Source organism: Alosa alosa, chromosome 6, assembly GCF_017589495.1.
Source record: "Alosa alosa isolate M-15738 ecotype Scorff River chromosome 6, AALO_Geno_1.1, whole genome shotgun sequence".
NCBI lineage: Eukaryota > Metazoa > Chordata > Actinopteri > Clupeiformes > Clupeidae > Alosa > Alosa alosa.
In genome coordinates, this window is record NC_063194.1 from 2,877,761 (window position 1) to 2,902,459 (window position 24,699).

Sequence of the window (24,699 nt, forward strand, 5' to 3'; positions counted from 1 at the left end):
AAGTATAATGTAGACAAGGTAAAATAAAAAACTATTTCAGTGCAAGAACAGGTTTAGGTAATAGGGTTATAGCCATTCATTCATTCAGTATTGTAGCAGAAGCCTGACCGCAGCCATTGATCATGTGTGCTAATATAGCATGAAAAACAGTGTAGCAGTAAAACAGTAGTGAAAACATTAGGCTGTGTACATTAGTAAAACAGTAGTAAAACAGTAGTGGGCAGTCAGTTCTCAAACATGGAGAGGGTGGCGTGGCAGACAGACTAAGCAGAGAAGTCTATCTCTCCTCTTCCCTTTAGTGAGGCATTGAACAGTTCAATGGCCCTAGGAACAAATTACTTCCTCATCCTTTCAGTTGTGCATGGCAGTGAGCGAAGTCTCCAGCTGATCAAGCTCTTTTGGTTTTTGATAGTGCTGTAGAGCGGATGACATTCATTGTCCAAGATGTTGATCAGTTTGTTTAGGGTCCTTTTGTCAGATATTGAAGTGATGCACTCCAGTTCAGCCCCCACTACAGAGCCAGCCTTCCTTACCAGCCTGTCAAGTCGCCCAGCATCCTTCTTCTTTGTGCTTCCTCCCCAGCATACCACTGCATAGAAGAGGGCGCTGGCCACAACAGACTGATAGAACATCAGACTGATAGATTATATATTATAGAACACTGGGTGTGGTGCTACTTGCTTTTCATGTACATTTTATTGCAATACCTCAGCGTCATTCTATGACAATTCACCTAAAATCTAGGCAAAAGGTCATTTGAAAGAATGCAAAGATTGACCCGAAAAGAATGAGCCCTGTTGTCGCTCCCAGAGTTATAGAGAAAACAAAGGCAACGTCAACAGTGTGTGTGTGTGCGTGTGTGTGTGAGAGAGATGCGACTTCATTTCCCAGCATACATTGGAATGACGAGGTAGTTTGTTGTCGTCGCAGCGCGGGATAAATTTGAAGGACTAAGCATTAAAATGGCGGAGCAGGTTCAGGAAAAGTCTGCCGATAGAAGGTTTGTTTTACGATTAACCTTTAAAAAATACAGGTCAAGGAGGATGGGGTTTTCAGAATCCTATGATGACTACGGTCTTTGGCTGTTTTGCTTTTCTGGGAGCGAACACTTCTTCATCTAACGTTAGCTAACGTAGATAGCTAAAGTTAGCCATAACATCAAGTTCTAGGCCGACAACAATGATGCAAACTGTTGCTGTGGCAAACCTCTCATATCTCGAAAGTGACAGTTAGCGATCAAGTTAAATGTTAATATTAGTTGTCAAAAATGTTGCAGCCATTTATGTTGACTAAACTTTTCTTTCTCATATAGCCTCAGAAATGAGAACCATGGCCAGACCCAAAACGAGGTGAGTTAACATAGTGCTACTTATCTTTTACAGAGTAAACTGTTTGCATCTAATACTGTTATTATGATAGCAGTAATAGGCAGTGATATTAATGCATTGTTTAGGACATTATCATGTCAATAATCATCACCTGAGCATTAACGTTAGAGAGACGATGAGTATGTTTCCATGCACACCATATTCCTATTAAGGACCATATTCTGATTATGGCAATATTCAGTGTGGGATCATTTTGACCACATTCAGAATAAGAAGTTTCCATGTGAAGCAGAAACGGAATATGGTCTCTGTCCTTGAATTTCATTCATGGCCACAAAATAAGTGCATTTGGCCAAATTAGAGCCGCTATTGTTTTGCATTTTAGCCTTATTTTAGGCCGCTTTGATTCAGGGGGTTTCACCGGTTCTTCATCTGTCAGCAGTGCGCGAAAAACCGGCGTCTTTCAGGGTTTAATACATACATTGACCTAGTCTTCACTCAAAAAGTGCAAACTTTTCCACACTTTTCGCTGTGTTTGCAAAGTGTCAGGGCATCAAAGCAAGCTACCAAAATTCCTTGCACGAACATGCGCAGATGGAATTTTATATTCCGAAAGGGCTATTTTCCGACTAATGTGTTTTAAAAGAGGTTTTTAGTATTCCGAATATGACCTTTATTATTCGGGTTATGTCATCTGGAATAAGGTGTTTACATGACTCGTGCGCAGTCTGAATATTGTCATTATTCCCAATAAAACCGGAATATGGTGTGTATGGAAACGTAGTCAGTATTGTAGTCAAATACACTGACTTCCCAAGACTTTAGCAACAACCTAGGAAAAGGTGCGTTTTTTGTAATTTGCTTGTTTGTTTTCTTTGATCTATTAAAGTAACTTAGAAATCTAGGTTGGCACACCCTAATGCTATTATTACTTATATTATTACCTTTACTGATTTGATTACTGAATCTTTATTTTCTATTCCAGGTGGAGTCAGAAGAAAACTCCAAGGCAACCAAAAGAAGTCTTTGTGATGATCCCAGCTCTGAGCCACCTAAGAAATCTTCTCGTTCAGCATCACCCTCTAAAGAGTCCTTAGTGTCAGGGGTAGACGATGATTTAGAAGAACCAAAGGTTCCTTTGCCAGAAGACACAATTACTAAAACCAAGGAAGGTTCCGAACTGAGTCCTCGCTCAAAAAGGAAATCTTGGAGGAGGTCAACACGAAGCAGACGCTCCCTGCCTTTATTTTCTGGTGCCATTCAAAGTGAGCTTCCTTTGTTTTATGTGATATTTGTATCCAGTGTTTTGGACTATTGGGCTTAATGATTATAAAGTAATATCTTATTACCGTTGTTATTTTCTTTCTGCCTGAATTTCCCATGCCTCTTCCCTTGTAGACTTGTGTAAATCTATAAGTCCATCCTTACCAGACGAGGAGAGGCTTGAAAAATTAATGGAAGCTGCTATGAATGTGAGACTCCCCTCTTTAGCAAGCAACATTTTTACAAAGCTGATATGTGAGTTGTGTTCAAGGGCAGGAAGGGGTTAATTGAGTAACCAACGTGGACTTTGTATCTTTAGATGGCTGTGGAGAAGCTTCAGAAGACCCTTGTCACTTTGCCAGGTGCTGATGTAGAAAAGTTCCAAACACAAGGTAGGTTGGGACACTTTGGCTCTTATTCAATATCTTACAAGTAAACATGCCACGAGAATTTTAAATGTCATTGGAAGCTGTTGGTTGGACTTGGAGTTTTGCACATACCTTGCTTTCTTGATATTCAGTGGAGTCCTTAAAGAATGGCTGGGCCTGTGTGGCGAAACAAATACGCGAACAAAGCCAGCTAGAAGAAAAAAGAAAAAAAAATACCAAAAGGTAATTCTGTGGATATTACAATGAAGGAGAGTATTATTTTCACAATATGATCTTGTAATAGCTTTATGCCTTTTTCATTTTCTCCCTGTGCTCCCATTGTATCCATAGTGACCCTAATATTGAGAGAGCCTTGGCGCTGTCCAGGAATGCTATCACCAGGTAATTTTAATTTGGATAGGCTTGTCTTTGGAGAATAAATGGTTTTGAAACTAAACATCTTCTGTTAATTTGAGCTTAAAGGGGTGGTTTGGGATTTTGGACAAAGGACCTAATTTCCAAGTAAGCAAGTGTGAGAGTTCGCAGGTGCTAGGCTAGCGCAAGTCAACGGTATGTGTTAGCCTGCCACTAAAAACAGTCTTACCCACTCCAAAGTACACCCGAGGCAAATAAATTATAACGCCAGACTATCAATGTAAATGTCTGTGTTAGTTAGTCTGTAATAGTTTTATTTCTAACATTATTCTATCCTTGCATTTCAACGATTGCATTACATTTTGAGGGACTAGTTTCTTAGCAGCGGCGGAATTATACTTGCTCCGGTTAGTAGTACTGCGGCGAAAAGTAAACAGTAAAGCACACTCCAATGGGGATACCTAGTAGTAGCCTTGGTAATATCAGTCCGCCGCTGATTTGCTTAAATGACTACTACCAACTTCAGGGAACAAAGTATAGCTATTGCAACGCGATGCGAGGGTAGTTGTATTTCTTACACTATTCTATCAACACAGACATTTACATCGATTGTCTGGAATTTGCCTCGGATGTACTTTGGAGTGGGTAAGACTGTTTTTAGTGGCAGGGCTAACACATACCGTTGACTTGCGCTAGCCTAGCACCTGCGAACTCTGCAATTAGAAGGACTGGATGAAACGTGTTGAAAACGGTCTCCAGTGATAAATATCACACTTGCTTACTTGGAAATGAGGTCCTATGTCCAAAATCCTGAACCACCCCTTTAATGCATTATTTTGAGTATTATGATATTACCTTTTGTGCTTCAGGTTGGAAACAGAAAGTGCATTGTGGGACTCTCTCCTTGAAAAGCATCAGTCAAAAGCTGAAGAGCTGGCAAAGTGAGTAAACACTTTCAAACAATCATTGTTCTTGCCTTAGTCCCTGAACAAGTATGAGTCTCACCCACTGCTGTGCTGTTCATAACACAGGCTAATAGAGAAGGGCGAGCGTTTGCCGTTAGACCCCAGCCGCATGGCCCAGTCCTCACAGAGTGCACTGATTCAATGTAAACCAGACTACTGCAACATCCTCTCCAGACAACAGCAGCGTCTCCACACTGTGGAACTGGTGGTAAAGACCTAAATCATTTGTAATCGTTGCCACAGGGTATCCCTAAACAGTGCCTGTGCCGTAACCTTCTCATGATGGCTGTTACGTTGTTATTGTTTTGTAACGGACTCAAATTGTATTTTTTCCCCCTCAGCTGGACGCCCAGTGTAAACTGTTTAAGGAACTGCTGTCTTTCCAGGAACAGTGTGAGCTACTCGTAAAGGAGATAAGCAGCAAACTTGGTAAGTTTCCAAGAGGGTAAAATTAAATCTCTTGTTTATCCTGGTAACACTTAAATCCCACTAAAAGGACAAGGTTCTATTGGAGCAAATACCCCATAGTTCAAGCTCTGTAATAGTATTAATGTAACGACAGTAATGACTCTCTTTCTAAGAATAATGCACAGCAAAGGGGTCAGTTACAGAATAAATACAATACTGTCGATTTGGAACTTTCTACTCTAATGCAGAAAGTTGTACAAGTACATTGACCCTTCTTTGTTGATCGTAAGGTTGTGGTGGTGGTTTTAATTGGTCTGCAAAATAATGTAATTATAAACAATCTAATAGCCATTGCTTCTGAGACAGGTCTACACTATTTGGGGAAAATGTCTAATTGCGATTCTCCTTAGTGATTGCTATTGCAATTTCATCATTTTGAAAGTCAAGCTTCAGTTTAATATTCTAAATGTATTCATAAATTGGGCCACTTCCTATTGGCTGATTAACACTGTCTGTCACACAAGGAGGATTACATGAATAGAAAAATCCTAGACTAGATGAGCACCATCAGTTAATTGCAGCCTTTATGATTAGCTTATTGCATCTGTTCGAGTTTCGAGTAAAAGTGGATTGATTGTGCAGCTTTACTGTGAGGATTGCTTGTCTTGGAAAAAGATCAGTAATTGTGTTGTTTTTCCCCCCCAGCTGATGAGGCTGGATTCCAGGATCTGCCTTGTCCTGTCAGAAACCTTCTTAAAGGACCTGTGGCTAGCACGTCATCTTAATGTTTCAGACTTTGAATGCTGGACCTGGACACAACAGGAATACCTGTCATCAGTGTGCTCAGTTAACCTTGAGTATTTATGTACATACACACAAGCATGTATTTGTATGGTGTAAATATCAGGCTTCTTACCAAGGCAATACTTGGAGTTGTCTCATTCATCTGTGCTTAAATGTCATTGAATTCAAATGTCTTAATATCAGTGACTTTGTTTAACTGCACTTTTTAAAATATTCATGTTTGTAAAGAAAAGATGTGCTGGTTTGACAAAAGTTACAGCAAAAAGTCACTGCGTTTTGCAACATTGTTAATGTCTATAAAATACTGGCATTAGTGAAATATCAATCAGTGTCCACTAGATGGCACTACAGTCCTGTGTTTTCTTAATGTTCAGACACGTGCTGGCATACTTTGTAAATGCTTCATTGAATGTGCAAAGTGCCTGTTTTCCTATAAAACCACATCACACCAATACAGTTGTCTCTACGAAAATATTAAAAGTGAGAAGATTGAGTGTATTCTCAAAGATTGAAAATCATGAGACCTCTTAAAAATGTTTCAATTGGTGTTTCAAAGTTGTTGCCATTTGGAATGTGTGGGAAACAAGGTGTGAACCTTGTGTCAACAGCTTCTCTTAGGTGTTCTACAGCAGCGATTGTATATCTTGCATGTTGCATGTTTTTTTACTCTACTCCAGAGCTCCCTGTTCAGCGAGCACCGGGTGTCCTTTTCCAGCACTGCATCCTCCACACCCACCCCCCTCTCGTGTGTCCCCTGACCATTCACAGGGGCCTGCCCCTCCCCCACTGCCTCTTCCCCTCTCTCCTCCTCTTTTCCCTGGATTGCCGAGGCACCGAGGCAGAACGAAGCTCTGACATTGTGCCAGTGATTCACATTCATTCTCTCTCTCTCTCTCTCTCTCTCTCTCTCTCTCTCTCTCTCTCTCTCTCTCTCTCTCTCTCTCTCTCTCTCTCTCTCTGATCTACTCTTTATCCTGGGGTACTGCTCTCTGTTTCACCCTGGTGCTATATCCGATCACCTCTTATCTATGTCTCAGAGATGCACTGGGGTGTGTATTAGTATAGTATGTGTCTGCAGTATCTTGCAGAATGTAATACTGGTAATTGCATGCAGATAAGGTACCAGCAATTATGCAATGTATTGAAGATTACAAGAAAAAAAGCAAAGGAGTGACTTAATAGTCTTGTGTGACTAGGTGAAATAAGTCTGAAGGTGAAATATGCGTAGGAATCAGGATATTTTGGGAACTCTGTCTCAATCATTTTGTTGTGATAGGCATCATAAATAACCAAGTTAAATTGTGTGTCTATATATTTGATATGGGGTGAATTAGAGTGTGGTGAGAATGAGATTGAGGTGGTGTGGGAGAAAAGTGGGGTTAAGTCTTTAGCAATGGAGGCTCCGGGGGTGGTGCAAGGCAAGGGGGATCGATTCTTATTTAGATGAAAATGAGGCAGAGCTTGTGGGCTGAGAAAATGCATCTGCCTTTAAACAACCTAGAATGGGTATGCACTCGAGACCCCTAAAGAAAAACGTTTTGGTTAAAACATGTTTGCCATGATTTCTTTTTTATTATAAGAATGACCATACAACATTAGAAGGCACAATGGTGGTCATGTGTAGGCTATAAGGCTTACAGCCACATTCACATTTAAATTTCACCTGATGCACAATACAATTTTGGTTGATCTTAAGCACCTTTTGACCTCAAACCAGATGAAAGCAGGGGACGACATGATGGAAAAGTTGTGACTTCTAGCCTACTGTATGGTCAGGGTTAGGGAGAGGGGGAAGCGTAGACTAGACTACCTGTATAACGTGAATGCCCTGCAGGTCCCACAGTTTATCTTGGAGCAGTGGTAATGACTTCAGTCCAAGGCTCGCATCCCCTATACTCTTACTTTCACTTCAGATTGATTAGTCGCAGATTGTGCTGGAGGGATGTGCCGAGCGTCAGCATAAACCTCGGCCAGTTTTGTCCCACTCCCCTTCCTACAAACCCATCATCTCACGGCTGCGGGACGCACCAGCCTGCCTCGTCCTACCGTGCATTCAGCGAGCCATACGTCAGACAGGAGCGTTTCACTCATCTCAGTGATGAAGTACCACGCGGAATCGTCCACGTCTGCAGAAAAAAAAAAAAACCGAACAACCTCTTATTTTTAATCTGTGCGCCTACAATAGGTTTAGGCTACAAGTCCTGCATGTTTCTTTTTTATCTTAGAAACTTTGAAATGCCCTTGGCCAAAATGTTTGGCATTTACGTCAAATTACGATTTTTGAACATTTAAAAGATTTAAAGGACTGTTGGGTGAATTTAGTGATTTGAAATGAGTGCTTGCCTGAATGCAAATGTAGTCCTAATGTGAAACGTGTCCTGAAAATAATAAAAGGCTAATGTGGTTAGGCTATTCTGATTTGGGGATTGTGGATGACCTTGTTCCATTATAGTGACATTAGACATACATGGAAATTAATCCGCTGTGTTTGAGTGTGTATATGAAATCACCACAACAGTTTTCAGTTTAGGAGAAATGTAAACATGAGAAAAATTCAATAGCCAGGTTGCAGTTTTCACACTTTATTGTGGGTACCAAAATTGAGAATGAGTGATCCCCAATCACAGGGCTGGATAATTTGCTTGACAGCTTCAGCTCTGCAGTTAAGTTGCATATAGTTCTCACAGGCAAAAGTGGACTGACGTATAATTTGGTCACTGTTAAGTATTTGTCTAACCATATCCTATAAAAACGTAGGCCTTGCATGCTATGAAAAAATACATGTGAAGAACTGAAGACTTGTCATAAGTCATTAATAGATAGTTTTCGGAAATCTGTTAGAACTGGAAGTAAGCTTAAAGGTTACACCCATACTTGCACCATTGACCTGGGAGTTATGGACGAACGTATCCTTACCTTGCGTACAGATGTGAAATGTCATTTAAATCTCAGATAAAGGCAATTACATTTTTTCTTAAAAAAAACACCAACACAAGCCCCCTGGAGGTTTGGAATTGTACAACAACCGCCTCATGGACGATGACGTAGCTGTGAGTATCGACTGAGTGCGCGAGACTACAGTAGTGTGTATGTGTGTGTGTGTGTTCCAAGGAGTGGGGAAAAGGAGACAACCACTAGCTAAAGAAAGCAAGGAGAAAGAGAGGCAAGTCAACCATAGTAAGATAGAAAAAAGCCAACTAGCCGTGGCCGGTTGAAGGGCATGGCGAGTAGAGTTTTTAAGCTTTGTCGAGTTGGTCGTGTTTTCGTATTGTTTTTATAATTAGCCACATACCTGGTTAAATCCAGTTAAAACGCGAGGAGCAGCCTGCGACTGGCTCTGGTCCCTGTAAAGGACCCGTTGAACAGCTAGCTGGCTACATGATATTTTGTTGTCGCTAGCTTAGCTTACAGGCTCCGAGGTAGCTCCATTGCAAGAAGAAATTGTTAAAAGTAAGTGGCATCTGCATTGAGAAAATGAACTATGCTGCAAGAGGTATTTGAAATGCTTCGTTCTTTTACCACACGTCGGTTGACAGCATTGTATGTTTAATGTTGGTTGTTTCAGCGTTTTTTCAAGGGACTTGTTTCTCATTTAGCGTTAGCTACCAAACGCTATCATTTACGTTAGCTAGCTCACTTGCTTGGTATTTGGTAGCTCGCTCGCTAGCTTCATTTAGCACGACAGAAAAAAATGCTAGCTTGCTTGCAGGTTAACTAGTCGACTTATTTTGACCCGCTTATTCTTGTAATGCTCTATGATAATTATGAAAATACTGTGTCTGGCTATTAAATGTGTACACTACCTCAGCAGTTGGAAGTTTTGGCTAGCAGACTGAACTGTCGGGGGCAAGACACTGGTTTAATTAGCCTGTCTTACTGTCTGGTGCTTAGCTACTTTCTAGTTGCGAAAACAATGCACTGTATTGACCGAACGCACTGAGAAACAGAGGTTAGGGTTTATTCTCCTGAGTCAATTTTCTTCAACGCTTTTATTGTGCCTCTGGATTTGGTTGACCGTCTATTTGGCAACCGCTTTTATTGATATGCCTTTGTCCCTAGTGATATTTAGCCTTTTTAAAATTATTGCTGCTTTTACGGAAAAAAAAGCTGCGGTCTGAACCAGCTCCCCTTTTGGGTGCATGTGGTATTATCTCTACGTGCAAGCCAGTAACATTCATTGCCAGTATCTTCATTGTTGTTGGTATTAGTCAAACCAATGTAACCCAAGCTTTGATAATGTTGCACACTAGAGTTTTCCTTTTTTCCCAAGGTTAATTCTGAATACCATTATCTAATCGTGTGACATCGTCCATTGTTATTCAAGATATTTTATATTGTTAGCTGACTATCTTTTTTTATCCGGTTGTGGGGAAAAGACTTCTGTGGAAGTATGGATGATCAGACCCGGATGCTGGCGGGTCTGGGAGCACTCGGCGGATTAACACCAGCCGACGTTGGCGACCCTGACTCGGTTCGGAAGCAACAATCCCTCGGTCAGCCTCAGCAGGACATAGGGGATATTCTTCAACAAATAATGGCCATCACAGACGAGAGCCTGGATGAAGCTCAGGCAAGGTAAGGCGTTTTGGTGGCAGTGGGTTGTGGAGACTTATTAAAACGGTCTAAAATCCTTACAATGTTCAATGATTTCACAAATTAATGTAACTTTGCATGGTTATACATGGTTGTAGGCAAACTCATTCTGACAGATGGAAGATTTAACTTGCCTCGTTGGCTGTGTGTTTATAGGGTTTAAAACTATATCTTATTTGATGCGGTGTGGTGTAGTACTTGCTTTTATTTGCTAATTTCTTCTGTATGCATCAGATTGTTAGGGTGTAATTAAACAATCTAAACACAACTTGTCCACCTGCACGGACTGACATGCAACCTTAGATCCCTTTCTCCTTTGCTACTATGGCTTCAAACTCTTAATAAACTAAGCGAAATAAACAGGTAGGCTACATAAATGTAGTATTAAGGTTGTGACTCCAGCAGTTTGATATGCTTTGGTATAGTGGGTTTGCTTTTAGTGGAGCAAATGGTTAAATTAATATTTATTTGGATGTTCACTAATGACAGATGTTACTGAAGTTCGTAAATAAAGCTTAGAGTCTGGATCCCCTTTTTATGGATGTAATGGCAATACTGTTTGAGAACTGGTTGTGTCCTGTTTGTTCTGTTTGTTTATCTAAGGAGTGAAGTGTTAAAGTGATGTTTAAAAACATTTTTTAGTTTGTCATAGATATAGCCATGTGCCAGTGGTGTAGTTGTCACACTGAGAGCATGCCTTTTCAAGCCATTTGGTGTTGGCGTTGGCCAAATTGCGAGCTTCAGTAGATGAATGAATTAGATTAATCTGCTACCTTGTCATTAGCATAGATAATCAGGGAGGTCTTAATTAAGTCATCGCCGTCGTGCCGAGACGGCTTTCAAATTTAAATGGATGTTTAGCAACCTAGCGTTGCTGGTGCGCGATATGATCAGGCCTAAGAACTGTTTGTGTGACACAAGATCTAAATCAACTGACACTGTTTGCTTAATTCGAGTTTATTAGGGGGTTATTTTGTCTGTTTTTTTTTTTGCACGTACCCGTACATAAAATAACAAATACAGGCAATAGTCAACGGCGTACTCACTACACGCAGAGCTGTCAGTGCATCACAACGGAATATTCATGCGGTATGGTTGTATATGAGCTATGGAAAGGTCATCTGAAATTGAAGCCGGGGGAATTCGCACAGAAGCCGCTTTATAATGTGAGGCTGTGGCCACTCTGCGATGTGTCATTAGCTTGTGATTTTCCACCAAACCATTTGGCCACCTCGTTCTCTTAATTAATTCACTCTTCTTTCACCCCCTCCCTCCCTGGTGTTCATCCTTTTCATTGTATGCAGGGTGCAATCAATTCTCCTATAATGTGTACGCGAACGCAGCTGTCCACAAATCGAGTTTCTATTAATGAGATGGGGGCGGGCGCTTCATAGACAGGTTATGAAGGCAAGGATATTGCCTTAGCATTTAATGATAGGCTTGAATTTTCTTGTCATTTTTTGTCTTTTTTCCGAAGTCTACACGGATATCTAGACACATTTACTCAAGTACTGTGTGTTTATCTCTCTCTCTCTCTCTCTCTCTCTCTCTCTCTCTCTCTCTCTCTCTCTCTCTCTCTATATATATATATATATATATATATATATATATATATATATATATATATATATATATATATATATATATATATATATATATCTTTTTGAATGGGGTTTGGACATTATCATATATTTTCTTTTATTGTGTTATTGTATCCAGCAGAGAGTGGTTTGTTATTCATTCACACTGTTTACTATTATTTAAAACAAAAAACATGCATACAAGATCAAGTCTGTCTGATAGTTGTTTGGCCATTCATTATTTACAAGCATTTATGCAAGAGGCAACACTAGTTAAAAGTGAAAATTAAATAAACATTGTAAAGAACTACATGTGGTTATGTTTATAGATGTTCTGAGAATAGAGGCAAATCCACTTAAGGCCAGCCTAATAACTGTCAGTCCTCAAGACTTTCAACATTGCTGCCACCCCCTTCATTGCCTTCTTACAAATCTGTCATGGGATTAGTTAGTGTGTCATTCATAGGATTAGACCATATGTAATTCATGCATGTAAACATGGCTTGGCCTTGCAGTCTGCTTTGTTTCTTAGCCTGTCTTAGGCCCTCTCTGGACAGCTTGGTCTGGCAAAGTCATGAGAACCAGTCAGCTGAGAGACAGTCTGCTGGGGTTCATCTAGGGTCACATAGGATCTTTTTAAAAAGTCCTCTCATTGACAGTAACTGTTGTTCCGTATTGGATTTGGCACAAAACTGGGCATAATTTCACCTCACTCACACCTGGGGAGTAATATAGTGTCTGCTTTTGATGACTCCCTTGGTATGTTCGCTGCCATTTACAGAAAGCTCAGTAGCCTGTACAACTCTGCCTCAGTAAAGGCAGTTTCTGAAACAGGCGTATTCTTTAAGTAAATGTATCAGGAAAGTGCAATAGTTTATGTTTAATAGACATGAAGACAAGCAAAAACTGACCATGTGTATTGAAACAGAACTGGTCATCAAACAAATCAATTCAAATCTGAATAAAAGATTGTTAACTGGCAACCTTTATTCTCACTAGAAAACAAATAATGAGCAGTTGGGCTTGTTTAGTTCCTCATGAATTATTTCCTGCTTTCATGCAAAGCACCCCCTTTCAGCCTCCAAGTGTATGAACTCAAGGCAGGCAAATGTGTTAGCAATTTCAGAAGCTTACCGCCACATGCAGAACAGATGTGAGCATTCAAGTGCTCCTCATCCGCTCTTTTGGATTCCTCTCCGGGCCTGAGCATAGCAGTCCCCTCACCCTGTCCCCTCCCCCATCCCCAATGTCGAGCAGTGATGCCAGGTACTGTTTGGGTGGCTCTGGGCGATACCAGCACAGCTGGTGCTGCCAGTCGGCCCCCTCATCTCTTACCCTGTTGCCCTGTGTCCAGATGCTGGCCAGAGGAGGCTTCGGCGCAGTGGGGCGGAACTGACGACCCCACTGAGGGAGGTGGAGCTGGGAGGGGCACGGCGGGGGGTGCCCTGCCGCTCAACTTCCAGCACAGGTCAGTACAGGACCGCATGAGCACCCCCGTCTCGTCTCCCACCACCTCCTCCTCCCCCCCCTGATCATACCTCCATACCCCGCAGGCAGTCTGATCACTTGCTCTCAGTGCAGTGAGAAAACAGGACTGCTGAACCGAACCGAACATATAGCCTATAGAATGCATTTCGTCACTTGCACACACAAGGCTGCAGGACATGTACCAGTAATATGAATGTCTTTAGGCATGGTCCATTTCACTCTGTTTTGGACTATCAGCAGTGGGGTTGCAGGGGAAAGGTCGATTCGTGTCGTTACTGTATTGTCTCTCTTCACATTTCTATCTGACACACAAGTGTTCGATGGCGGCCTTGGTTACTGTTGTCATGTCTTATGGATTATTGCGGAGAATGCCATATGAATGTCAGAACTCCTTGGATGTTAATTCACATCGATTTGGTGATTGTGAGTAGTAAAAATAAAAGATGGGAAGGGGTGTATCCTTTTTTATAAACTAATAGTTGTCTTACTGCTTAGCTTTGCAGGGTGAAGAATAAGTAGGCTAATAGACATGCTGTCTGTCTATCTGTAGTCACACTTAAAGAAACGGATATAACACTAGTTAGAATGTTTGGCGAAAGTGCTTGTACTCAGCCAGTATGCACAGTCTTAGCTCTGTTGTAATGATTGGTTAGTTGATAATGTTGAGGGTTAGGAGATTGATGCAACTTTTATGTAGCCGGGGTGAAATATCTTAGATTGCAATCTCCATTAAGCTTAATCAATCTCTGATTAATCAAGCAAGCAGTGGGGTTAACATTTAAAAAGTTGCTCAATAGCTGCTTTGGCTGTAACATAAGTATTAATTATGTAACTGAGTTATTAACTGTGTTGCAGTTCAGTTATTCATGTATTGTTTTAATTTCTCTAGTTGAACTTTCTGCATCATTTTTGTTTGTTACCTTTACAACATTCCTTCTGTAAAAATGTATTGGATCTCTCCATGACACTTCTGTTGCCTGGGTTGCCTCTAACAAAGATAGGCTGTGAGTTTGTGGGACCATGACCGTTGCTAAGGCAATTTCTGGTTGGTTAATTGTAATTTATTGGTGAAGTTTCACCATTGGTCAGTTGAGAGTAGATAGGTAGAGTACATAGGTGTTGGAATAATGAACATAGGTTTATTACAATGGTTCCTATTTAACACATTCATTTGTTCTTTTTTCTGTATTGTGTAAAGAATTGGACTGCAATTCAGCCTTTTTATTTTGTTATTGTATATGAACACATTTATTTGTGTGACTTTCTTTTTATGTGACTTGACTTTCTATATCATTAGGGCTAATTCTGTTAAATAAAAAAAGGTCAGTGATTTTTTTTTTTTGGTCTGTTTGGAGCTGTCATGCAAAGCTGTAGTGGGTGGGACCATAATTACAAAGCTTGGTTTTGGGGTGGCTGTGGCTAGAGGGTATGAGCCATGATGTTTATGGGCCCCGTCCTCACCAGAGGCCAGCGGAGTTTAGATGGCATCCGACCTCAACAATGCTGCAAGTTTCCTCAAGTGGTCTTAATTGTGCCTGTGTCAAGATCAGAAAATGGAAACCACTTAACTCAGTGTCTAACTGCAAACATTAATCGAATATGAATATTTGAAAAATCTGCCTTAGACCTCGGAAAATGACTCCGATGTTGGAGCTTTGTCTGAACTACAACCAGTCTGACATTAGTTCTAGCAGTTCAGATATACAGTAGACTTTGGGGTGTTTTAAGAGAAAGCACAAAATGCACTTCTGGGTGCATTATGCATGTAGTGGTGTTGGCCACTGATGCTTTTATCTGAAAACAACCTCCTCATTCCCTAGTCTACAGCAGAACCAAGGGCCAAAATTGGAATAGCCAAGTCCAGCCGCTCCTGAATAAAACCGCTGTAGGTCTGCCAGGTGCTGTCGTACCACATGAGTGGAAAAGTGACATTTTCGCAGCAACCAAACACACACTGACATTATCACTCATGTCTAGAAGGTTACCGGTCTCAGGAAGAAGAAAAAAAAAAGGTAGATGTAAGAAGAGGGTCTGTTGTCAGGCTGCCTTTTGCTTTTAAAGACGTGTGCTGTGATATTTTTTTTTGAGGGGGGTTTTGAAGTGCGGTGTCATTGAGCATTCAGCACAAACTCAGCTGAAGATTTGTGGAGATCATTCTCAGTTCCTCCTGTCGTCACTCCTCCAGCACTGACTGACAGAGAGCACCAGGCTGGGGACAACACCGACGGAACGATATGCTGCCAAGGCAAGCGCACAGAATCTGGCTCGGCTCTTAAGGTGCACTTCAGACATCTAATGAACAGCTTTTTCTCACAGTTTGCCACTGCCAATTCCAGATGGCAAAAATTGCAGAGGAAAAAATGTCTGACAGACCATAACAATAGGGAAGTGTTGGAAAGTTTCAGTTTTAAACTGTTGAGATGAAACCCTTGTGCCTATTAGTTGTCTACATGGCACAGACCGGTAGCTCTTCATTATGAGGCTAAGTCTTTGGCCTCAGGATAGATTTGTGAAGATTTGAGATTTTCACAGAAAATAAACTTTCAAACCAAGGGGTGGGATAGAGAATTATATTTATCTGAAGACGCTTGTTTATTTAAGAGGTATTTTTATTTAACATCTTAAAATATCACTCGCATCTTGTCAAAAAGGATCGGAAGTCTCTGGAACACTTAATGGGTTGGCAGATGTATTAAAACCGGCACAAATAACTATTGTCTATAGAGCCAGTGTGAAATATGTATTGCAGCATCAACACAACCTAGTAATGCACGACTGTGATTGGTACATATATGATTGTCACAGCATTGACATCATATCTTAAATGGAGAAAACGGTGTGATTGGTGTTATTTTTTATTGTATGAGTATGCACTCTCTGAGTGAATGCCAAACTTGCCATCAGTCAGGTTTGGCATGGAAAAAGAAATGCATTTTTTTCCCACCCCCTCCGGAGTTAGTCTGTAATCCTGCCAATGTCATCAGCATAATTCATTTGCAATGTTGTTTTCATGTAGTGGCAGTCCTCCTATCTGTGGCATCACTCAGGTTTTTGTGTCTGGTCTGCCAGGTGGGGGGAGGGGCGGTGAGAGGGTACTTTACCAGAGCTTCTCCCTCAAGACAAATTAAGCGCATGCTTCATTTAACAGCTCATTTAGTTGTGGTGAATGAGAGAGAGTGCAAATATGGAGCCATGCAGGTCTTGCTTATTTTTGGGTATAAATCTGAAGAGGCACATAATGTTTCATTCCTTTGCGATGAGCTAGGAATGCTCTGGGTTGTTTGGCAGGCCTGTAGATGCCTGCTAAGAAAAGAAGTCCAAGAGTAATTTCGTAAGAGCTGTCGGTTGGTCCAAAAGGATTTGCCTCAATTGTGATCACAGCAATAAGGCATTGTGGGAGTCACTGTGGTATTTAAGTCCCTGTGTGTCTTGATTATGTCCATGACTCATTAAAGGAACATGCAAGAGCTCCAGCCAAATACCAAGCTTGAAATTTGTGGGCCTCAGAATTGTATGGGTTGGTCCGAGATGCTCTACACACACACACACACACACACGCACACACACACACACACACACACACACACACACACACACAAAAAGTAAAAAAAACACAAGCCAAATGGGTTACATGGATCATGTGGGAAGTGAGGTTTCTGATTGTGTTCAAGTGTGTTCATAGGTTCGCTATTAACATGCTCTCCCTCTCTCTCTCTTTCTCTCCTTCTGTCTGTCGTAGGAAACATGCTCTGAACTGCCACAGGATGAAGCCGGCCCTCTTCAGTGTCCTGTGCGAGATCAAAGAGAAGACTGGTGAGTCGCTCACGCATTCCCTTAAAGATGTCTGAGGCCGTCATGGCAACATTTGGCCAACTGAATCAGACCCCCAGATACATTTGTCCTCAGAGATCTGCCCGGCTGCTGCTCTGATTGGGTATTGATTCCTCAAGGTCTGGTATTGATGAGGTATTGATTGTATCGAGTGGCGAATGGTTTCAGCTGCAGCTGGTAGAATGAGAGCAAGGGCTGAATTAGTTTAGCGTTGGCCTGTTGGTGCCCTTCTTGGCCCATCACCATTGTCTTGTTGGGGGCTCTCTCCACTGAGCCCCGAGCGTGTTGGACCTGTCTGGATGAGGATTTGCCTCGTTAAAAGTATTGAGTTTGAGGACGCTGGTCTTGCTCGCGTGTTTGCTTACTGGCACGCTTTGCGCTGATTCAATGTTTGCTCTCAAGCTTAGCATTACATACTGTAGAAAATCCCTTTCCAATAAGCTGTCAGCTTGAGCCATCTTGTTAGCCACTCTGCATCATTAGCCGGCCAATCATTTGCCATACCGCCCATTCCCTCCCCTTCTTTCTTTCACAGAGCACGAATGACGGCACATTTCAAAGGCACTGAATATTGGTTCTTGACACATGCTGTATCATTTGCCTACGTGTGAATTTCTGTATGTCCCCATCTCTCTGCTCGCTGCAAAACCCCCAACCTCACTACGCGTTTCGGCCGAGCTGGAAAACCCCCAACCTCACTCTGGCGTTTACGGCGAGCTGGCCTCATCAGAGCAATTCTCTGATGAAGGCCAGCTCGGCCGAAACGCGTAGGCATGTTTAGTAGCCAAATAGATTTTTTACATGCATTCTTCTTGAGTGCCTCGGATTTGTCTTTTTTCACTAAATCTGGAATCCCTGCACCAAATAGGACCTACAACCTGCAGCACTCCAAACAGACCTGTTTTTCTGACCACCTACCTCACGTTGAATTACAGTGTTTAAGTGATGCACTTCAGCGCGCTCATGGACATCCCCGTCAATACCCGCAGTTTTTGCCGTCCCCCTAATTGGAAGCAAGAAAAGGATAGAAAGGGGGGCTGGTGCTTGCCCCTGTTGCTGTGGCAACCCCTCCTGTCTTATTTACCTAATATCATTCACTTTGATTTTCACATTTAGCCCTGGTGGGGTAGGGGCCTTGGAGAGTTGCGGATGCCGGCGCAGGGTAGTGAGTGATGAGTCAGAGAGGGCTTCTCCCTCCCCCGTGGAAGAAGGCGCTGAATCAGTGCAACCTCCACGTGGCAGTGGCCTTGGTGTTGCAGGCAGCCTTTAGTATTCAACCCCCTGAGCAGAAAAATCTACCGGTAAATATCAGTCGTAATGAAGGCCAAATGCTCTCGTGTTACGCTACTCTCAAAAATCAGCCCACCAGGCCTATGCTATTGCCAAGTGCTGCGTGTGTGTTTTGGCTTATTCCTGCCTGTAACTTTAAGAACTCCCGCTGTGTTTATCCTGTGCCCCTGGAATGTGAATTAAGGGAGGCTTCCTCTTTTACAGACGATTATGGAGGCGGTTGTTGGCGGTGCACACATCTCCATAGATTTGGCGTAGCCTTGCTCTCTTGCATGCTTGTCTTATTACTCTCTCTCTCACTCTCTCACACACACACACTGATAGAAATGCACTTTTACACCCTGGATCTTCTTTTACTCTCTCTTCCTCTCCAACTCTCTCTCACTCACACACAAACACTAACACACACTAACAGATATGCACTCTTACACCCTGATCTTCTCTCCCTCTCCCTCTCCCTCTCCCTCTCTCTCTCTCTCTCTCTCTCTCTCTCTCTCTCTCTCTCTCTCTCTCTCTCTCTCTCTCTCTCTCTCTCTCTCTCTCTCTCTCTCTCTCTCTCTCTCTCTCTCTCTCTCTCTCTCTCTACACACACACATGCATACACGAAACAGCAGGGATAAAAGCAAACTTAAGCTCGGGTCTATTCCTGCTGCTGGAGTCTTGTCCTCTTCTCCTCCTCCTCCTGCCTCTCCCCCTCTCCCATTCTTGAAAGAGAAGACTTGCTCTGAACTCGGGCTTTTGATATGGTAATGGAGGATTGGGGGGGGGGGGGGGGGGTTACACAGGGTTGTGGGGGGGGGGGACGCTGAATTCCTCAGAGTGCTGCAGTTGGGTAGATTGTTTTTATTGTTAAGGAAATTTTCTACTCAAGTGCAAGTCCCCTGACTGCAAGCTGGCTTTGTGCTTTTTTTTTTTCCTACCCCCTCTCCTCTCACATTTGGAGCTACTGTTAAACATGGCCCTCATAGTGTGGAGTTAAAAGTTAATGAAACAAACGAATATGAGGGAATCAAGACACTGTGGCTCGGAAATTAAAGGACCATCTTGTTCTGCTCTTATAAGCTCATCTCCATCTCCCCCTGTTTGGGTTCACACTCAAATTGGCTACTCGTATAATAGACTGAAACTCTGCCAAAGCTTTAAACAATACTTAGCCTGTTGGGTCCATCTGCTTTATGTAATGCTTGTTTCACATTTCTGTCTTTTTTTCCCCCTCCCCTTGCTAGTCTGTTTTCTGTCCTTATTTTCCCCATTCTGCTGATGCTGTTTAATCAATGCTTTCTCTTAAAGCTCTTTCCTTCAATTTCGTCGTTCCACTGGTCATCATACACAGCATTGTCAACCATCTGTCTCTTCAAATTTGGCTCCTTGTCTTGGTTAAGGCTATTTGGTCACTTTGTATTCATATTAACCATTTTCATATAGTTTGCCACATGACTCAGTGAATGTGGCTAGTCCTGTGTGAATGACTGACAGTATTTTATGACCACACGCCATTCAGACAGAGAATGAGCTGGTCGGCTGTTGGTCGGCGGCTTTCTTTTGTTTGTGTAATCCTCAGTGGAACTGCGCACACTGCTGTTGCCGTAGTCTGACTCTGCCTCCGCGGCTGCTGCTTGATTTGAAACCGGTTCAGACAGCCTGGCAATGGTTTGGATGGATCTTTCGGAAAGTTTTGTCTAAACAGTCCTCGGAGATTTTCCTTCACACAGTCACAGAAAATGAGTCCTCTAAGATAAGAATGTTTAGCTCTGCATCTCTAATACCTAGGCTAACCAAATACTCAATGGTGCATTTGGATTGATTGGAAGTCTTTGCTGATGATCTAGGTGACAGAGAAGATAAATATTTCAGCGTGAAGATAATTCTATCATTATAGCCTAAACTTGATATAAAAACCTGTGTTTATATGTTTAAATGTTAAACATGTCTGCATTTTGGTTAAAGCGTTAGCTTTCCTTGAGACACAAAATAGAACCCTGTTGATTCCTGATGGCAAAATGTAATTACCCTTCAAGTTTACAGACATGCAGAATCCCAGTTAGAAGTTTTTTTTTTTTTTTGTTTTTTTTTGTCTGAATATTTTTTTTTTAACATTATTCTGACTATTACGTATTTTAATATTATTCTGACTATTCATTTAATAGTACAACATAATAATAACAATCAGATTTGTAATTATATTAACATCAGTCTATTTTCTTTGCTTTTCCTTAACTAGTATAATCTGCTTTTACAGTCATTGTCATATCAGTATCATGTATCAGTATGAAGCATTTTATTTACTGAACCTACTTCTCTTCCACTTGATGGGGCCCGTAATGTCCATCCAGTCAACCCATCCTCTTAATACCTTTATTGGGCCGGTGCCCCAGTGACTCCAGGGCCCAATTAAGAGCTTTTTAATTATTATTTGTTCCTAAAAGAGTTTAATTTGAAGCCAGTCGTAAAATTTCATGAGTTGTTGGAAAGCTCAGACACTCTTTATTTTTACGAGGCTGATCAGAGCTGAGCCAGCGGATGGCCGGCGTTGGGTTGAGGTTAGCGTTAGCATTAGCTTTAGCCTTGTTGGCAGCAGAAGTTGAGTACTCAGACCTTTAGTAATGCTGCAGGCTGGGCTGAGTACTCAGGCCTTTAGTAATGCTGCAGGCTGGGCTGAGTACTCAGGCCTTTAGTAATGCTGCAGAAACTGAGTCGAGTCCAACACGGCAGGAGAGCACAAGAAAAAACATGCACTCAGGCCCAGTCCTCTGCGGAGCTGACTAATGCTGTCTGCTTGGAGTCAGCACGAGTGGAGAGTTTGTGTGTGTGTCCGTGTGTGTGTCCGTGTGTGTGTGTGTCCGTGTGTGTGTGTGTCGTGTGTGTGTGTGTCCGTGTGTGTGTGTGTGTCCGTGTGTGTGTGTGTCCGTGTGTGTGTGTGTCCCGTGTGTGTGTGTGTCCGTGTGTGTGTGTGTGTGTGTGTGTGTGTGTCGTGTGTGTGTGTTGTGTGTGTGTGTCCGTGTGTGTGTGTGTCCGTGTGTGTGTGTGTCCCGTGTGTGTGTGTGTCCGTGTGTGTGTGTGTCCGTGTGTGTGTGTCCGTGTGTGTGTGTGTGTCCGTGTGTGTGCGTGTGTGTGTGTGTCCGTGTGTGTCCGTGTGTGTCCGTGTGTGTGTCCGTGTGTGTGTGTGTGTGTCCGTGTGTGTGTGTGTGTGTCCGTGTGTCCGTGTGTCCGTGTGTCCGTGTGTCCGTGCGTGCGTGCGTGCGTGCGTGCGTGCGTGCGTGCGCCCGTGTGTGTCCGTGTGTGTCCGTGTGTCCGTGTCTGTGTGTCCGTGTGTGTGTGTTTGCTTGTTTGTCTTGCTATCTGTGTGTGTGTGTGTGTGTGTGTGTGTGTGTGTCGCGTGTGTTAGAGAGAGAGAGAGTGAGTGAGTCAGTGAGTCCTGGAACACGATGCCATCTCTTCATGCACTCTCGTATTCCATTCATGTGTGTGTTTCTGGTGTTGTATTCTGCCACTCAACTGTGTTTTTTTTCTTTCTTTCTCCCTTTCCTCTCCTCTTCTCCTCTTTCTCTCCCTGGCCTGTTCCCTTTCAAGAAGAGCGCAAATGAGAAAGATAGTGTGAAGGGGGAGAGGGGCCAAAAGAGCGATAGAGAGGGAGATTGATGAGGCAGTAAGAGCAGCAGTAATTACTCTGTGTCCATTCCCCACGCCGGATTGGCAGACGGCTAATATCACACAGACCCCTGGTCTGACCCCCCCAATCTCTTCCATCCTCAACACAAGCGTTGTGGCTTGGGGAGGGGGTGAGCAGGGGGTTGGGAGTGCATCACCCATACCCCCCATCTCTGGCCCTGTGCTGTGTGGGCTGAACATCTCTCTCTCGCTCTCTCATTATGCTATTCCTGCAGGAATTACCGCATCGAATATTGCGCAGACCTCAACCGCAGCGCTCTGCATAAACGGTCAAGTGGCTAGCCCCCCTTTAATAAAGGAGCATCGCTGCACAGCGTTGATAAACACCCAGCTGACAGCATCTCGGACGCAGGCGCTCTCCACCAACGCTATCTATTTGTTTCAATAATCTAAGTCAATGATTGGATGCTCTTGTGCTTAGTCTTGGGAATGAAAATGGTGGTGTATCAGAGGTTCACACAGTGTTTTTGTTTTTTATGTTTTGTTCCCACAGGTCCTTATTTATTTATTACTTTTTTGATGCACATTCATTTTGTTAACCACTGGTACTGCAGATGAATAAAAGCTTCTCATTGTGGATTCCTCAGTTGTACATCCACCACAAGGGCTAGCTTGATTTTTATGGACGTCTGTGGAGAGGTCGTCTCTCACACCAGTTCAGTATAACAGCTGAAATAAGAATGCTGCACTGCAGTTCAGAAAACCTTTAACATTTATCATTTATGTGTGCTCTGCTCCTGTTAGTAAAATCGTTTTCTATCTTGAGCCTGTGTTATTTAAAAGACCTTTTGCATATGACAAAGGCAGTACGACAAAGACCATGAAACCTTGGTGGGTACTGACAATCTGCCCATGGTCAAAGAAGCTGTAGTGTGGTTTTGTAGCCACAAGACTTGCTCACACAAAAATGATCCTAGTAATTTGATACATTCCCAATTGCTCATCAGTAACTATGTGTTCTCATCACAAGCTCACATGGCAAGGGACGTGGTGGTGGTCCAGGAGCCAGCTAGACTTTGGTGCCTTTGATCCAGACCCTGTCCGACTTCCTCTGGCCCCTGTCAGGTTGTGTCCCCATCACACGTCCAGCTCGCCCAGAAAGCTTGCGTCCCCTTAATTAAAGATATGTAAATGTGGACTCAGCTGGAATGCATTAGTGTTGGTGGCGGCAGCGGGGCAGGCAGAGTCAGAGCCCAGCTCCTAATCCAGACTAATTAAGGTTTAATTACAATTGATGGGAGCCTCCACCCCCTTCCACCTAACCATGAACTACTCCACGCGGGAATCTCGCCGCATGTTTTTTAAAGCGCCGGAGTGCTCTCCTAGTCATCCCTCATAAGTGTGCTGTTTGTGGGTGGTGGGGAGTCTGACGTCTTCATGTGGAGCGAGATGATCCCTCGAGGAAGTGTCACTGATGGGGATCTCTGTGTTACCACCATCCATCCAATATCACACTTGCACAAACACAAAGACCATCCTATTTCTCACGCAGACGTACACACACTCTCTCTCACACACACACACACACACACACACACACACACACACACACACACAAACAACCACCACTCAGTATCCCACACACATACAACTATCAGCCAATCTCCCACACACACACTCCCCCACCACCACCACCTCTATAATCTCACCCCTGCACCCACACACACATCCACTCCCGCCCCCTTAAGCTTTTGAGGCCACTCTCTGAGCACGGCAGGATGGATGACACATGGATTGAAGCATTAGCTGCCTGCTAATCTAGCCTTAATCTGTCTGTCGCACGCAAAGGTGTGAATGCTTCAGTCTCCAGGCTGAGCCGTGGCGGTATGTCCCAGCAGTAAATGCACATGGTGAGACGCAGCAGCAGCAGCAGCAGCAGCATCCTCCTCCTCCCTCTGAAGGTGAAACACTCGGTGTCCCCATCACCTCGGATTCCAGTCGTCAAGGGTTTTTTTTTTGTTTTGTTTTCTCTTCCTGTACCCCAGAGGCCTTTGCAGGACACACTTGCAAAGATATCTGCAGCAGCCCGAGTGGCTCCCTCTCCCTTGCACATGTCCCTTTTCCTGCGCCGTGTGCCGCTGGTTTGTGAGGTGCGGCAGGGTTAGCATACACGTGTGTATGTGTGTGTGCTTGCTCACTTGCCTCGCGCTCAGTCCCCCGGCCCTGTTTGGCTCTGTCATAATGCTCGTTCGCCGGTTATAAATGGGCGCCGCTCCTCTGATCTATCGCTTAATTGCCACCTCATTTGCATAACAGTGCAAATTAACGACCTCTCAAATGAGCGTTCATTTTTCACAAGGTCTTTAGGAGCTCCTTAAGAGGCGGTGCTAATTAGGGCGCGAGGCAGCTGTGCTGATGAGCTGGAGCCGCGCGCAGAGGAGAGCGGGCGAGAGAGAGGACAGACAGAGAGATGGAGAGAAGGATCGCCCACATGGCCGCTGCTGCAACAACCACCTCCCTCTTCCTGCATATACATTTGTTCGTATGGCACGTAGTTTTTGTCCTAAGCAGCTTGCTGTAGGGTTGAGATATACATTTTTATCAGTATGCGTACTCCCTGGGTACTGAGCTCGTGAGCTTGGTGCTTGTTGTATGGTGCTTTGCCAGGAGCGCTACAGTATCACATGGCCACTTCCTGCTCATCCTCCTTCTTCTCCTCTTCATCCTGCTCCTTCTCTTCATCCTGCTTCTCCTCATCCTCCTCCTTCTCCTCTTCATCCTGCTCCTCCTCTTCATC

At 43.3% G+C, this 24,699-nt stretch overlaps 2 protein-coding genes across 9 annotated transcripts in view; both read left to right on the top strand.

Moving 5' to 3' along the window:
• Positions 1 to 867: 867 nt before the first annotated feature.
• LOC125296414 (kinetochore-associated protein DSN1 homolog) lies at positions 868 to 6,026 on the top strand. Its single transcript, XM_048246323.1, has 11 exons — positions 868 to 1,000; positions 1,313 to 1,349; positions 2,314 to 2,593; positions 2,727 to 2,800; positions 2,911 to 2,983; positions 3,112 to 3,202; positions 3,311 to 3,361; positions 4,204 to 4,275; positions 4,366 to 4,507; positions 4,641 to 4,728; positions 5,413 to 6,026. The coding sequence occupies exons 1-11, from the start codon at positions 963 to 965 to the stop codon at positions 5,490 to 5,492; spliced, it is 1,026 nt and encodes a 341-aa protein (XP_048102280.1). The 5' UTR covers positions 868 to 962; the 3' UTR covers positions 5,493 to 6,026.
• A 2,568-nt stretch (positions 6,027 to 8,594) lies between these two features.
• Positions 8,595 to 24,699, top strand: part of pbx4 (pre-B-cell leukemia transcription factor 4) — a 35,343-nt gene continuing 19,238 nt past the window's right edge. For 3 of the 8 annotated variants that reach the window (XM_048245296.1, XM_048245303.1, XM_048245300.1), the window contains exons 1-4: positions 8,603 to 9,004; positions 9,888 to 10,086; positions 13,039 to 13,152; positions 16,912 to 16,985. In XM_048245296.1, coding sequence (XP_048101253.1) covers positions 8,986 to 9,004; positions 9,888 to 10,086; positions 13,039 to 13,152; positions 16,912 to 16,985 — 406 coding nt within the window. In that variant the 5' untranslated portion in view covers positions 8,603 to 8,985. Of the gene's footprint in view, positions 9,005 to 9,887; positions 10,087 to 13,038; positions 13,153 to 16,911; positions 16,986 to 24,699 lie in introns of all 8 variants that reach the window. The other 5 variants (XM_048245301.1, XM_048245304.1, XM_048245302.1 and 2 more) reach the window with 3 other exon arrangements.